At 32.6% G+C, this 14,563-nt stretch overlaps 1 protein-coding gene across 5 annotated transcripts in view; it reads right to left on the bottom strand.

Moving 5' to 3' along the window:
• Window positions 1-14,563, bottom strand: part of LOC148599265 (putative nuclear hormone receptor HR38) — a 32,073-nt gene that overhangs the window by 3,536 nt on the left and 13,974 nt on the right. The window contains exons 2-10 of one of the 5 annotated variants that reach the window (XM_088557650.1): window positions 14,326-14,413; window positions 12,922-13,327; window positions 5,156-5,271; window positions 3,519-4,255; window positions 2,938-3,121; window positions 1,831-1,960; window positions 1,316-1,476; window positions 706-908; window positions 246-424 (exon numbers count right to left, since the gene is read on the bottom strand). In XM_088557650.1, coding sequence (XP_088413776.1) covers window positions 246-424; window positions 706-908; window positions 1,316-1,476; window positions 1,831-1,960; window positions 2,938-3,121; window positions 3,519-4,255; window positions 5,156-5,176 — 1,615 coding nt within the window. In that variant the 5' untranslated portion in view covers window positions 5,177-5,271; window positions 12,922-13,327; window positions 14,326-14,413. Of the gene's footprint in view, window positions 1-245; window positions 425-705; window positions 909-1,315; window positions 1,477-1,830; window positions 1,961-2,937; window positions 3,122-3,518; window positions 4,256-5,155; window positions 5,272-5,438; window positions 5,583-6,085; window positions 6,239-10,196; window positions 10,295-12,165; window positions 12,316-12,921; window positions 13,328-14,325; window positions 14,414-14,563 lie in introns of those variants that run through there. The other 4 variants (XM_088557649.1, XM_088557647.1, XM_088557648.1 and 1 more) reach the window with 4 other exon arrangements.

The raw sequence follows: 14,563 nt of genomic DNA, 5'->3' as shown, positions 1-14,563 counted from the left end.
TAATAGTGTAATAATAATGCTCTTTAATCTAAAAATGTTCTTGTGGTTCGTATTACATGTAATGTGTGTTACGCGTAACTACTGTTACACGTAGTAATGTTACATACTTATAGCTGGGTTAATGATGTAGTGTAATTTAAATGTGACTAGTATGATTTCTTAATGGTAACTATGGTATATTTAACTTACACGTGACTAGTGTGATTTCTTACTGGTGTAGTGTAACTATGGTTTATTTAACTTACTTGTGACTAGTGTTAAAGCTGCCATGCAAGCTAATGAAGAGATATCAAGATTGTTCCTGTGTAAAGAAAGTCCAAAGTCCACTATAGAATCTATCCACTCCCCAAAAACGCTTCTTAGTTCTTCTCTGTGAAACACTTGTCCATTGTCAAAAATTATTTGGTCATCATTTTGGTGAACTCTGAAACACAAGCAATTTATTTGAGGATAACACTTACAGTCATTAAGGGGGAAGTGTAAGCATATTTACGTTCGTTTGATATAAAAAATAATTGAAGTCAAAATTTCTTATACTGAATTCTTTTGTTTACAGGTAGATGTATTTGTTTAGATTGGAAATGTTCAATAAAATCGAGTTTAAAGTTGAAAATTCCTGGCCATAAATATCACCCAATCAATTTAAAGTAAATTAATTCGTTAAATTTACTGCTGCTCACATTAACAGATTGCTATTTGTCTTACCTGTAGGCTATCCGAAGTACAAAAAGTTCCAGCGATGCAGATTTAAATAGAAGCTCCTGATCATCTTTGCAGAGGTCGCAAAATCCTGGTATTTTTTCTGCCCATGATTTAAGGATATCCATCGACGCTAATATAATATCATAGAAGAGCTTTATCTTTTGTTCATGGGAAGTTGGGCTTTGTGAACCGGAAGGCACTTTAAACTAAAAATAGAAGACAGTCAATCATTAGCATACATGTACCGATACATATGTATTACGTATAACAAAAAAAAATTATAATAAACTGCCTAATGTTTTCCCCCCCAAAAGCCTTTAGTCGCATTAGATATCTGAAATAATGAATATGCCTTTCCTCGAGTTTCTCTCAAATCTTCTAAATTGATTGTTCGAAATAAAAGTTGAGGAAGAAAATCCTCAAAGTGAGATCCGGCCTTGGTTGATACTGTTGCAGTAATATAGAAATGATTTGTCACATTTAAACCTTATACGCGTAGATAAAGGAATTCAAACATATGGTTCCGACACAGATTTCTTCAAGTAAACGTTTAGATTTTATCGAAAACTTAAACAGTCCTGTACAAAAAATGCACTTCGTTAGATTCTCTTACCTTACTGAAGTCTAGGTTTGGAATGTCAGGGGATGAATCAACATGTGCTCTGACTAGGGCGGTGATTAAACTGACTGGAGGACTTGGTGGTGATTCCTGGGGGCTTTTTGGCTTCGATGGTAGTCTTCCACGTCTACCTTTAAGACTGTCTGTTCTTACAACTGCAATAAAAATGGTTGATAAGTTTCTTAATCACTAGGATATTGCAGGAATTTTGTACATTTGAACTTAATGAAAGTTTAATAATAAAAAAATAGAAAAAGTAAATGGTGCATAATTTTGGTAACCGCCCAATAATTATATGGAATTGATTAACCGCTCCATTATGGGTAAACCGTCCCATAACTCATGTTTATACATAATTAACCGCTTCGTAATACATGTATAGAAATGGTTTACCGCTCCGTTACACATGGATAGATTATGGAACAAACGGAGGATTGGGACTGTATATGAGAGATTTACACATTGTTTATGTAAGGCTTACAACGTGTTTATGTAAGTTTGAAATATACCTTCTTTGACCATTCCAACAGCCAAACATTTTTGGAATCTACAAAACTGACATCTATTTCTCCGTCGTTTGTCCACGGGACAGTTCTTTTCCGCCAAACAAACGTACTTGGCATTTTTCTGTACTGTTCTCTGAAAGGCAAGAAAATGTGGTTGATGTAATGTTGATATAACCTACAAACATATACATGTATATGTACATAAAATGATATAAATAAGGTCTGTCGATGCATGTACATATTCTGTGAGTCGTAATAATTATGATCCGACGTGCAGACATCATTGTATGTCTAAACTTTATTTCAGTTTTTACAGAACTACAGTATACAGGATATTTGGTTTGCTGATAAAACGATAATTCATTACATTCAAATGTACTTAACAGTCACCTGGCCTACTCTTGATTTTCTAGGATATCTTGTTCATTACTCCATTATCATTGATTTAAATTGATATAGATTAATGAACAAAAATAATGATCATCCTTTTAAAAAAATTAAAAAAAAACAGGATTTTTCAGGATGATGGCCTATAACCACTTAATTGTAAAGGTATTTTAAACAATAATTTACCCTCCGGTTGATCAGAAATTCGTACTTTAACGGTGTCAGTTAGCCATTAATTAGTAAATGACATGCCTTGAAATAATGTATTATTCAGGTATCATGTAATTTAAAGTACATGTATTTCAACTAATAATAAAAATGTTGATACTTCAATTTAAACTCATACGCGGTTTGCAGTCCTTGTTGAAATTTGTCTTTTTCCGATTCGAATCTGAATTTCGTCCTAGTAAATATCTTCAAAGTTTTTTTTGTTTTTTTTTTTTTATTTCTTTAATACATGTAATTAGGTGTTGCAGTTCTTTAGTGCCTTCACGCATTTAGATAAAACGCTTGATGTGCAGCAAACATCTTTCCCTGGAGAACTACATACGGAGCAGTAGAGAATCTGTACATCTATACCTTGTCATTTATGTTATCGATTAAAAAATCCGTTTTATTCGTGATTGCCGAATTATTACAGTATATATAGCATAATAATACGAAAATATAGCGGTTACCATGCCAACGGATTACTCTCCAACCCAATTATACATTTATAACTACCTTGAAGAAACCTTTGCAACCTTCGCATGTCCGCACACCATAGTGTTGGCAAGCAGCGTTATCGCCACAAACTGCGCATAACAAACTTTCCTTCTGTGATTGTTCCCTACCGGGCGATGACCTCGTCGAGCTCGGCGTTGAGGGAGTGGTGGGGGATTTGATATGAAATTTTTGAATTTCCATTCTGAAAAAAAAAAAAAAACTGGAACGGTCACATAATGCAAAAAGTGAAGGCGTCAAAATATTTTTGAATAACGAATAGCTTATAAAATCTTAACTATAGCAAAGAAATAATTCTCATTTTTCTTTTTGATAGAAACAGCAAGCTGGAGTAGCAGATGACGGCGTTATAAACGCTTACAACCAACTTGCTTTAAAGCCTTTCCCAACAGTGGTCCTAGTTGAATGTTATTGCTATTGAAAAATAAATATATTGACGACAAAGTATGAAACATATATATCCTCTGTTGAATTGTTGTGTCAAAATCCTTTGGAATTTTCACGGCTTTTCAATAAAAAAAAAACTTGAATAATTCTAAAGTGATTTTATAGGAAAGTATCATTTGGCGAAATTGACTTACCCTTCTGGCGTTCCTGGTGGCATGGGTATTGTCAGTGGTGGTCTGCGCGTGAATCCTTGACGACCAGCACTGAGGTCACTTTGACGGAAATGGCCTCTATCACTAATACTCTCTGTATGAGGTATATTTCGGTTGTCATAGAAACCCTGACTGTAACTTGGGAAGCTTGATCTTTCCCGACAAAAAATGCTCGAAGCTTCACTGTAGCTAGAATGAGATGGAAACGACTGATGCTTTTGATCTAAATCTGAAAATCCTGGATGATGAGTTTGAAAAAGTTCATGAGTCGATGGATAGGTGAATTTCTGTTTACTGTCGCTACTATATCTTTGTGGTATTAGATCACATTCCTGTGCCGGAAATGCCTGAAAACTCCCTTCATATGACATCATAGCGTCAGTATATTTTGATTGTGAACCAGAAAAACTTTGACTCTCAGCTGAGTACATTGCACCAAGCTGTTTTGCGGATTCTTTTTCTACCATAAACGCTCCTTCATAACTGTACGACTCAGGATAAGTTTGTTGAATGTTCTGGAACGAGGAGGCATCAAATCCTCCCTGAAAAATGTCAGATGGGATATCGTCTGTTGAATAAGACGTGTCAGAAGGCATAGCGCCTTGAAACCCTGAACTACTTGGAAAAATTCCTATATCAGAAGTCCCGGATTGAGACCCACAGGAACCGAACGGGCCTGGAAAATCTCCAAGAAATCCAGCCGGCGAGCTGAACGCAGCCTGCAAATTAATAACGTTCTCATTAACACTGTTCATGCAAATTTAACTTAAACTAATTCTAGATTTTTTAGTAATATGAGTTTTATCGATTTTTTTTTGTTTAGTTTAGTTTAGTTTTGTTTTGTTTTGAATTCATTCGTATTTCAATAGCACACTTTAATAAAAAGGAATCGCCTTAGTGAAATACAGTTTTTAGAAAAATTATATACATATTTATATGTAATTGGTTTATTTATAAACTTTATTTTGCTGTGTTATCTTAAAGAACGTAATTAGCGTTTGAATCATTTCTGTTATTTATAATGTAGAAGCTTTGTATGTTTCACAAATTAATGAAGAACAACATAACACGTGTTTAAATGATACACTATTGTTTTAATTTGTCTCATTTGTGGTTAAAACAGAACAAACCGTTATCTCTTTTTTCACTTTTTTTATTAAAGTAAATATTGCGGTGTATTCCCAGTTTGTCACTTTTAATATTGTGAAAGTACACGTGTTATCAGAAAATGCGATCCTTATTTTATCGGATGCGCGTGCAAACACAGAAAGCGTATTAATTTATCAATTAATCTTATTGATATCATAATGTTATGATATCACTTAAATCATGTAGACGTGTGTGAGAGCTTAAACGCTAGGGTTTTTCATTTTGCACCATATGGTCACCAACCGAAATGACATTTTGGCAAAAAGCATGTTGAGTGGTTTAACAAATTATCAAAATAATATCTCAAGCATTTTAATTTTAATTTCACAGACTATTTGTAATCAAAATGTTTGACATTATTAGGAACTCAAATACTCTAATAATAACAGTCAAAATAAATCCTCGTAATTAGTTGTGTAACAAACAGTCAATGAGCTGGAACTTCTGTTTGTGTTCAGATATAAGCTCACCTGTGGCTGTAGAAGTAACATTTGTTCCGAAGTAGAAGTAATGGTTGGTGATGTTTGGTCAGAAGACACACTAGTTAGGCGGCGTGGTGCTGGGATAGACACTCTCTGGGCTGAATCTGGAACGAGAAGAATACATGTACATTTACATTAAAATCTAAATGGATCTGCCAATTGTATCAACTATCGTCTGTTTCAAAACAGGTGAATCGTTTTTACACTCTAAATCATTTGGTAGACCTATGTATACATATACAATTTGATCGACAATAATCAGTTCTAGTACCTTAATTCGTTAGCTAAAGCATGTTATTCTAGAATGTGTCTAAAGATGGTGATGGATGATAGCAGCGTGACGAATCCTAGAGAATATGGTCCAATTCGAACCAAGATTTAGAACTCTAAATGTTGTACGTTCTTTTTAGTGTATAACTGTAATTATGCTGATTGTACTACAGATATTAACTGAAAGTGATAATATTAATATTTGTCTGAAGTACAAATCGAGCCATTAACGAGAGTTAATTAACTAATTCATGCGGTTTATGTTATTATAATAAATATCCGAAACTTGTCATCGGCAGACGACTCCTAGCTATAGAGCGGACTGTTTGCACGTGCCTGCAATTCTGCTAACATATGTTACCGTTTTTATAAACTGAATTTGGCAACTAAGTTAATGTCATATTGAGGCCCAGGATTCTCTTTCTCGAAGGAACAAAAGTTATGTTTGTAATTGAACTTAAATCAATTGGTATGTTCAAATTTATAACATTTTTGCTAACAGTTTAGTTTCGATCTATTTTCAAGTAGTATCATATGTTATTGAATCATTTAATAAAGGTGCTAGATTGCTCCTCTTCAACAAAGAAAAAAAATCAAAAACAATGTTAAAAGTATAAGTTTTGAATCGGAAAAGATATGCTAACTTACCAAGATTATATAGCACTGGGCTTATATGTGGTTGTTCCTTTTTAATTATAGCCCGTCTATAATAATTCCCAATCATAACGGTATCGACTGAGACATTTGCAAAATTGATGCTTTAATTTAATGCTTAGCTTTTAAAGTAATTTCAGAATTACCAACTAAGCTCGGTGGGTTGAACAGCGATTTCTTATTGGTCAATCGCTTTGCATATATGGAACCGACCTATATTTCTTGTGGTGGCCAATGCAGAGATTCGACCTATATAGTCACAGACATGAGCAAGAGATCTAAGCGTGTTTGTTATTTGCGCATGTTTATGACAACATTTCTAACCATAAGGCTATTAACACCTAGTCTTTTTATACTAGAAATAAATCCATATGATGTATTCTTCCATAGAATCTGTTGCGAGGATACCTACGGAACACTGGTACGTAACACCTGACTACGGAAAGAATCTGTGTACCATTCATATCTAAGAGAGTGTGGCAGGGTTGTAATAGTCACCACCAACAGGACCAGCCCGATGAACAGTACATACATGTATCGTTAGACCGGTGCCAATTGAACCAAATCTCTTTAACTAAGTTTTATTTTACAACAGACTTTGAATTATGCAATAAACGAAATATCTATGTTTGGGACATGTCTAAATCTTGCAAATTATTAAAAAACTAGAGTTATCTTTCTTTATTTACTTGCAAAGAACGTCGGTTATCGAACATTTAATCATATTTATAGAGACACAGGTTTTTTTTTTACATTTAAGTACTAGTCCACATAAAATTCAGACACTGCCAATGGTAAAGTGATTCATAGTGAAGAAAAACCCACCACACAAAAGATGCTTTTTCAGCCTACATATGCTATTCTTTCACATAACAACAATCCTTCATTCAGATCTGCGTCTTTAAGAAAATCATACATTCATCTCCCACTGAAATCAACCAAATGAAGCCAAATCAAGTACATGTGCAATCTATATGATTTTTATCTCAAAGGCGCTACAACCTAATGAAAAACTAAGACTGGTTATGTGACCAATAACGGTTTCAGAACATGAAAAAGAATGAATTCAGTGGGGTTGTAACATGCATGAATCACCTTCTGTCTGAATTTTAGAAGACTGCTACTTAAATGATGAAATTATCAAATAAAAAAATCAACGCGTGTTTGTATTACTTGTTGGACTCAAAACCTCATGGAAATTGTACTAGACAAGAACACAGTGCAGGAATGCACCCCCAGTCGCCTTAATACAGAATTACATCACATAATTGACACATTTTTCACGTAGTGACCCTTTTCAAAAACACGGAATTAAATTTTCATGACATTATTGCAGAGTGTTGACAAATATATTGTTATAAATATTGCTGCTATAAGTTTATACGGAGATTAATACGGAGTTCATTTCGTCCGTTAAGTATTTTCGTCTCGGAACTTTAATTTTTACTGTCACATATCATTACCTTTAAATCTTTGAGCATTTATCTTTTTCGGTCAAATTAATGGCAAATCACACCTTAGAACTCATCAACGATGTATAATAACAGGAAAATTGTAAATATATTTCACTTTTACTAGTTGTTGCAAATGGTATACGATTGACCAATTATAAGTAATATTCTTTTTTGAGAATCAGGCAGTGGATGAATCATGGTAAAACAAATACATACAAATATTGCAGAATGAAAATATGAAAACGCAAAGAAAAAGATAGACAGGAACACCAATGACACCCTAGATATGCGAACCCGATAAGCTGTACCCTACGTGTACATTTCTTTGGGGGATGGTAGGGGTTCATTGGAGAAGGTCGTTTTCAATCGACTTGCTGCTTTTTTATTTTCAATATTCCTTATTCGGTTGTTTACCACATCATGCGTCAATGGAACTTGAAATGATAAATGATGTTCTGAAGATTCATTATCACATTCAAATCACACATTAGCCTCTAAGTGGTCAAATATTTTTGAAAATCTTATTACATGAAATGAAACACGTAACTGCCTCGAGGCCAAGGCCGTTATTTGAAGAATAAAAAATACAAATTAAGGGCTAAAATTGAAATTGATGAAGTTTGTTTCCCCTTACCCTAACTACTAACAAAAACTGGCCTCATCCCAAGAAAAAAATGTTGCTATTCCCCGACAAGATTTTTTTAACAAAGCAACATTTTTCACTTCTTTGACTATGGGTTTTTACAGAATCAGGTAAAATTAGGGGAAGATATTTTCCCTACCTACCTACCTGCCAGGGGGTAAAGTCGGGTAAGGGGATACAAATTTTATTTCAAGTGTGGCGACATGACTGAGAGGTCTTATGATGAGGTATAAAATGCAAGTAACATGTAATGTTATGAACTTAATATGTTCTTATAAACAAAGTTCACGTGTTCGATGCGAGAATTATTGTATTATTTAAAAGACGAAAAAATTTTTTTTCAGTAATTCTAGAATTCGTTAAAAATTTCCATCATTTTATTTAAATATAGACACGATCTATGAAACCTCCTGCAAGCCGATCATTAGGAAAATAAAGAAAAGTTTTTTACCCATAAACAACAAAAGCTACAATATTTATTTTATTCTTTACTGGAATAAAAAGAATACCAGAAGTCACAGATTCACTTTCGTCAAAATGAAAAAAAAAAGATAATAAAGAAATTACTCACTGATCATGGAAGAAGCATATTTTTTTTATCTATATCGGTGATAATCCAACCCCAGATCTCTTTTCAAATGTGGGGTTGGGGTGGGGTCAATACTTTCGTTTATATTAAGGGCAAAATTTAGCAAGCAATAGCCTGGATCCCCCTTTTTTCGAAACCTATCTTGAATCCCTTTTTTTTTCAAAATCTCTTAATTCTTCCCCGTCTTAAATGACACAATTTAATGGTAAGGCAGCATCTGGTCTCCTTTTAGGGGAGAATAAAAATCGGAGTACATCCTTTGATCTGTTTAATTATCATAATAAGAAGAGAATTTGTTTAAAATAGATAAATCACAGTATCTGTAATCTGGGAAAAGTTACTGTCCAATTTTATCTGGAGATAGATTTATAGATAAATTTGTACAAACGCATGTGCAATTTTCATATTCGCTTACGTCATATATATGCATTTTGCACGTGCAAATAAAAATATGCCGTCCATCTGTAGAACGTTTATTATAAACAGATACTATGCTTATCGCTAGGTATAAGATACCAAGAAATATATTAATTTGATAATTATTTTCTATACTTGCTTTTGTTTTATATCAAATGTTTATATTGTTCCTTACATTTATACTACAGTAACTGTAAAATACAAACAGAATATTTCTCTGATTTCGACATGAACCGGTCTTAATAAGGAGTCCTTTACGAAACGTTTAGATGGAAGCTCAAATAGTTTTAATGGGATAAAATACTTCATACAAAGTTACAAGATCCTAAAGACCATTTCTGAAAGACCTTAAAAATTACAAATCAAATCTTTCATTATTTACAGCTATAGAAAAAACATGAACAAAGAAGTGCTATAACTAACTAAACATTCTAAGCCCCGCCTTTATACGTATACAACTTCAAGCAGTTAATTTCTTTTGTTCAATTCTTTTCTTTTTAAATCACCATTTTAAACAATAAAGAGAAAGTCAGTCTACGGGCCATACTTAACGTTATCTTTAACGTCAATCAAAGATGAAAAAAGAGAAACTGCTTCAAAAAAATATTAAACCATTCGTTCAAAAGAATAAATTACATAAATAAGACTATAACTATAGATATAGAAATATTATTCAGATCGTTTTGTTTTCTATCTTCTTTCAGTTTAGACATTAAAAGTTTCAGCCGTACATCTATTTGCAAGTAAAAAAAAACCTAACATTTTTTTAAAAAGAATCCTTTAAAATATAATCTTCTGTCTTCTGAACTTGCATTATTATCAAGTAAATTAAATTGTTTAGGTAATATTTTTCAAAGTAAAGAATTGTACAGCATTTTCGTGAATTTCTAAACATAAGTTAAAGCACTGCGCAACTCCTACAAAATAAATACACATTTTTATCTCAAACGGCAGCGGAAGTCTCGTTAAACAATCAATAAAGATAGAAGATGAAACTTTTACCCGTCATGTGAATACAAATCCCGGATAACTTTCCTTTCCGCCCAATACATAATTTCATTATTCTGAATCCAACGCTGTACTCCCCCGTTAAATCAATAAACATGAGTTATCGTTCTTACAACATCTGGCGGGAAAGGTGAACATATCAATGTTATGGGGAAAAAATACACACGTCTACATCAACTGGGTAAATATTGAAGAAACTTTCAACAAAAAGTATTCCAAATGCAATTTTAATGCTTTCCGCACTTGTGTAGTACATGAGTAATATTGTCTGTATTTATTTAGTCTAATTATTTTCGAAATTACAGTTTTTTAGCTCGGATACCGGCCAGTTTCCTTTCAATATGTCACAAGTGACAGCCAGTTTTTTTTTGTTTTTTTTTTTCACTTTGAAAACAAATCCATATAAGGTGTCCATTGTGATAACCTACATGTATAATTGGAAGTGTGAATATAACAGGAAAATGTGGAACGAAATAATTATCACATAAGTAGCAGGAAGATCGGACAATCATCAACAATGACCAACAAATATAGGTCAGTCACGACCGTGTATAAATAGTTACACTTCTGACATTCGGACTTATTTGTATCAAAAACATAATCTGCTAGTATGAGATAACCTTTTTATTGGTAGATATTAATTTTTTGGCGATTAGTCAAATTTGTTTATCTCTTCCGAGTGTGACCATGTATAAAGGTGATAATATTGTAATAATCAATTTAAAAATACCCTCGTTTTGTAAAATTTAAATTTAAGATTAAGATAGAATAATTCATAAATTATTAAAATAAAAACTAAAATACTGAGAATTAAACACTTAATAAATTTTCGAAAGTTAGATAAATTAATGAATCAACAAGAAACATTATTCTTCATCAAAAACAATACAAATAAAGCTAACGCATGGTATATTACTAAATAAGTGTGTAATTCTTTTTACTAAAAATGCAAGAAGTCGAAGAAATCAACGACAAAAATATTGTATTTGATGTTGACCCATCAGAAGATTTAACAGTAACGTCACATGACGTAAACAAAAAATCAAAATTTCTGATGTACATATTCCTTGCCAAGTCAATGCCCATTTTAGATTTAGCAAAATATCAATGGAATTTGCCATTCAGATGTATGAATAGAACATGAATAAAATCAATACAATGGAAGACATTTCCTTGATTAGCGAAAACCTATACTGTTGAAATATGGCTGATGCAGGGAAATGTATTTCTTTGGTTTTAAAATAAGCCACAATTTCCTATAATTTATAAAAAAAAAAGAAAAAAAGAAAGATTAAGATACAATGAAAGCTGCAGTGTCTGTCTTGTGAATCAATTTGTGTATAAGTTCTGGTTGTTAGATTGCCATGTGCTAGTTGAATGCAAAATACTAAATTATTTTTTTTTAAATTTTTTACATCAACAACCTCGATGAACATGCCGATGAATATGAAAAGAAATTATATAGTTTTAACATATAAGAGTATTGGACAAAAATGTTATTTATTCCCGTAACATATGATAAAACAACGAAATAAAATTTATATTATACATGTAGGACAAACACAATCAGAGTCTGTCAAATAAATATACACAAATACATACAAATAACAAATGAACAATATCAATTCGACTGTCGTAAACAAATAATTTTTATATATTAGGAATATATTTAGACAGTCAACCCTTACCATAAACCATAGTTTAGCGGGGGGGGGGGTGGGGGGCATTTAATCAAAGAAGTGAGAGTGTGATAATCTTCATTGATGGGTACATGTATGTGTATAAGATTTTAACATTTGAGTGTTATATTAAGGCACACGGTTATTAATACAAACCTATTTTATCCTATTTCCAACATTTACAAACAACGAAAATAAAACTGTTAAATGATTTTCTCAGATTAGAAAATGGATACGTAAATATCATGAAATTTCACACTATCTTAAAAGATTCTCAATATTACCCTGGTGTAAATTATAGTCCATACAATAAGCTGCAGGTAGCCTGCATACTCCAAAACGAATCACCGTAGTTCATCTTTGGAAGATGTGGACAGTATTACTCACTAATATTTCATCATTTTAATTGTTGGTCAAAATTGACATTGAAACCAAAAATCAAAAACACTGAAACACTTGACACTATGTTGTTATCCTATACCACTGGATGTAAAGGACATAATGTGTATGTAAAAACTATGACAAAGTAGCGACAATACAAACTATGTGAGAAAATATAAACTAAATGTGATAAAAAATGAAACTTCATATAATCAATTATCATGCAATAGTAAATGACATTTAACTTCATACAATTTATTTAAATGTTTGATGAAACATTTAAAATGCATACCCGTAACAACAGTTTGTCTCTTTGAGCTGTTCAAATGACCACAGACATGTGTGAATAGATAGGGTATATATTTATTGGTTAGTAAAATATGTTACATTTTGAAGTATATGTGCACATGCAAAGCGGTATTCCATACGCCCAATAAAGCATTAAAAGAAAACTTTTTAAATTAAGTAAGAAGGTGCAAAACGAAGTTATAAACAATACATTTGTGAATTAATTTCCTCGAGACGACAACGTTCGTATAAGGCGATAAACAAATACTGTAAACAAGCTTTTTTCTGGCAATTTCCGAAATTTCTTTGCGTTTTTTCACTAGTACTTATGTTGTTAAGTTCAACAAAAATAAAATATAAAAGCGCCTTACCTTGAGATGAATTCTGCTGATTATTATCCGATGTAGTAATTGCAGGTAGATTCCCAATAAAACCTCGGAAATACTCCAGATTGTTATGTGCAAGTCCAGTCCTTCATAGAATATACCCTCCATGCAACAAGAACTCTCTAACAATAATGAGAACTGGGCCAGTGTATGTATATATTTCAACATCATCGTAGCAAGGTCTTGGGGAACAACCAGTGACGTCACCAGCATCTGAATATACGTCATCACCATTCAATACACATTCCAGGTAATTGGCATCGATGTAACAGGACCTGCGATTGGTCGATCGTTAATATTCTACATGGTTGGTTAGAGGTTGTTGATGTCAGTAGAAGCTGTGTGAAGCTCATTAAGCGATCGATACAGCCTCTGACGCAGACGAATCTATCTATAGAACCGAACGTACATATTAAACAATAATAAACTACACAGCCTAACCTATAGGACTCGTGATACCGGTATTCTTTAATCATTTAACTATAGTAGCGAACTCAGAATGCTTACGTTTATCATAATCTCTTTTTCGCAAGCAATGATGCTAAAAATAGAATCAATGAAGCAATTATAGAAAAGGAGGTTTCTCCATTATGACTGCGGAATATTGATGGATTTTGGATCGATCAGGGGTGATATTATACGTTTTAAGATGTAAAACGGCCTTATTTGGATGTAGTAGGAATAAATTGTCAAAAATCTTACTGATATGTGGTATTTTTAGCGCATGAATGGCCACCGATAATGTATTTCTGTTATAGTGCGGTAAAATGGGTCACAGAATATGTTAACTAAAAAGGGGGGAATTCTAAGCGGCAATTACAATGGAATATTGTTCTTTAAGTTTCAAGTGCAATCAGGAATGAAAAATGAATTCACTGGGTAATATGGATGGGAGTCACTTAGATTTAAATCATTCAAACAGATAAACGTTAATGATCAGAAGAACACAAATGTTTAAAGTGCATATAAATTGCATTTCAAAATTAATACGTATTACGAAAAATGGCTGTTGTTTGCAAATGAACTCGATTATTTTCTAATCATATTAAACAAACAAGATGTTGCTTTGAACATTGTCGATTTATATTATGCAATATTGCAAGCCCTGTAAGGCTAAAAGTATATTAAAAACAACATGATATACAAATTTGTAAAGCGAAAACACCGAGTGTTGAACATTTATTTGGACAGAAAAATGCTGACTTAGAATTTACATTAATCTATTGATGTGCATCCTTTCATTATTAATTATGGCGCAAGCTATGAAAACAGTTTAGTTATAAAAATTTTTAATTTCCAAATACACAAATACATATGTCACAATGTGTTTACCAGAATAAGCATGTAAAATGTTAGTAAATAAAACTTTTATCTATTTTTAACATGTACCTTTTGCCCTCGGCATAGTTTGTCAACGATAAATACGCTGTAGACGGTCACGTGACAGCTTTCACTGCGACAAGGTTAGTGGCCTCACCTGAGGATAGAGAAATGATAAATTTCGTTATTCGGAGTGATGAAAATCAGGCTAGAGATTAATGTTATTACAATATATTCACTACAGTGAATCGGTACAAATTATTTAAACCGAGACGTAGCAAGCTGTATGTCTGGTTTACCGTTTATA

The sequence above is a fragment of the Perna viridis genome, chromosome 13, assembly GCF_037379345.1.
Source record: "Perna viridis isolate PV_CMFRI_1.1 ecotype Kerala chromosome 13, ASM3737934v1, whole genome shotgun sequence".
In the NCBI taxonomy this organism is placed as follows: Eukaryota; Metazoa; Mollusca; class Bivalvia; order Mytilida; family Mytilidae; genus Perna; species Perna viridis.
The sequence above is the reverse complement of the archived record's forward strand: the minus strand, read 5'-3'. Positions and strand labels throughout refer to the sequence as shown.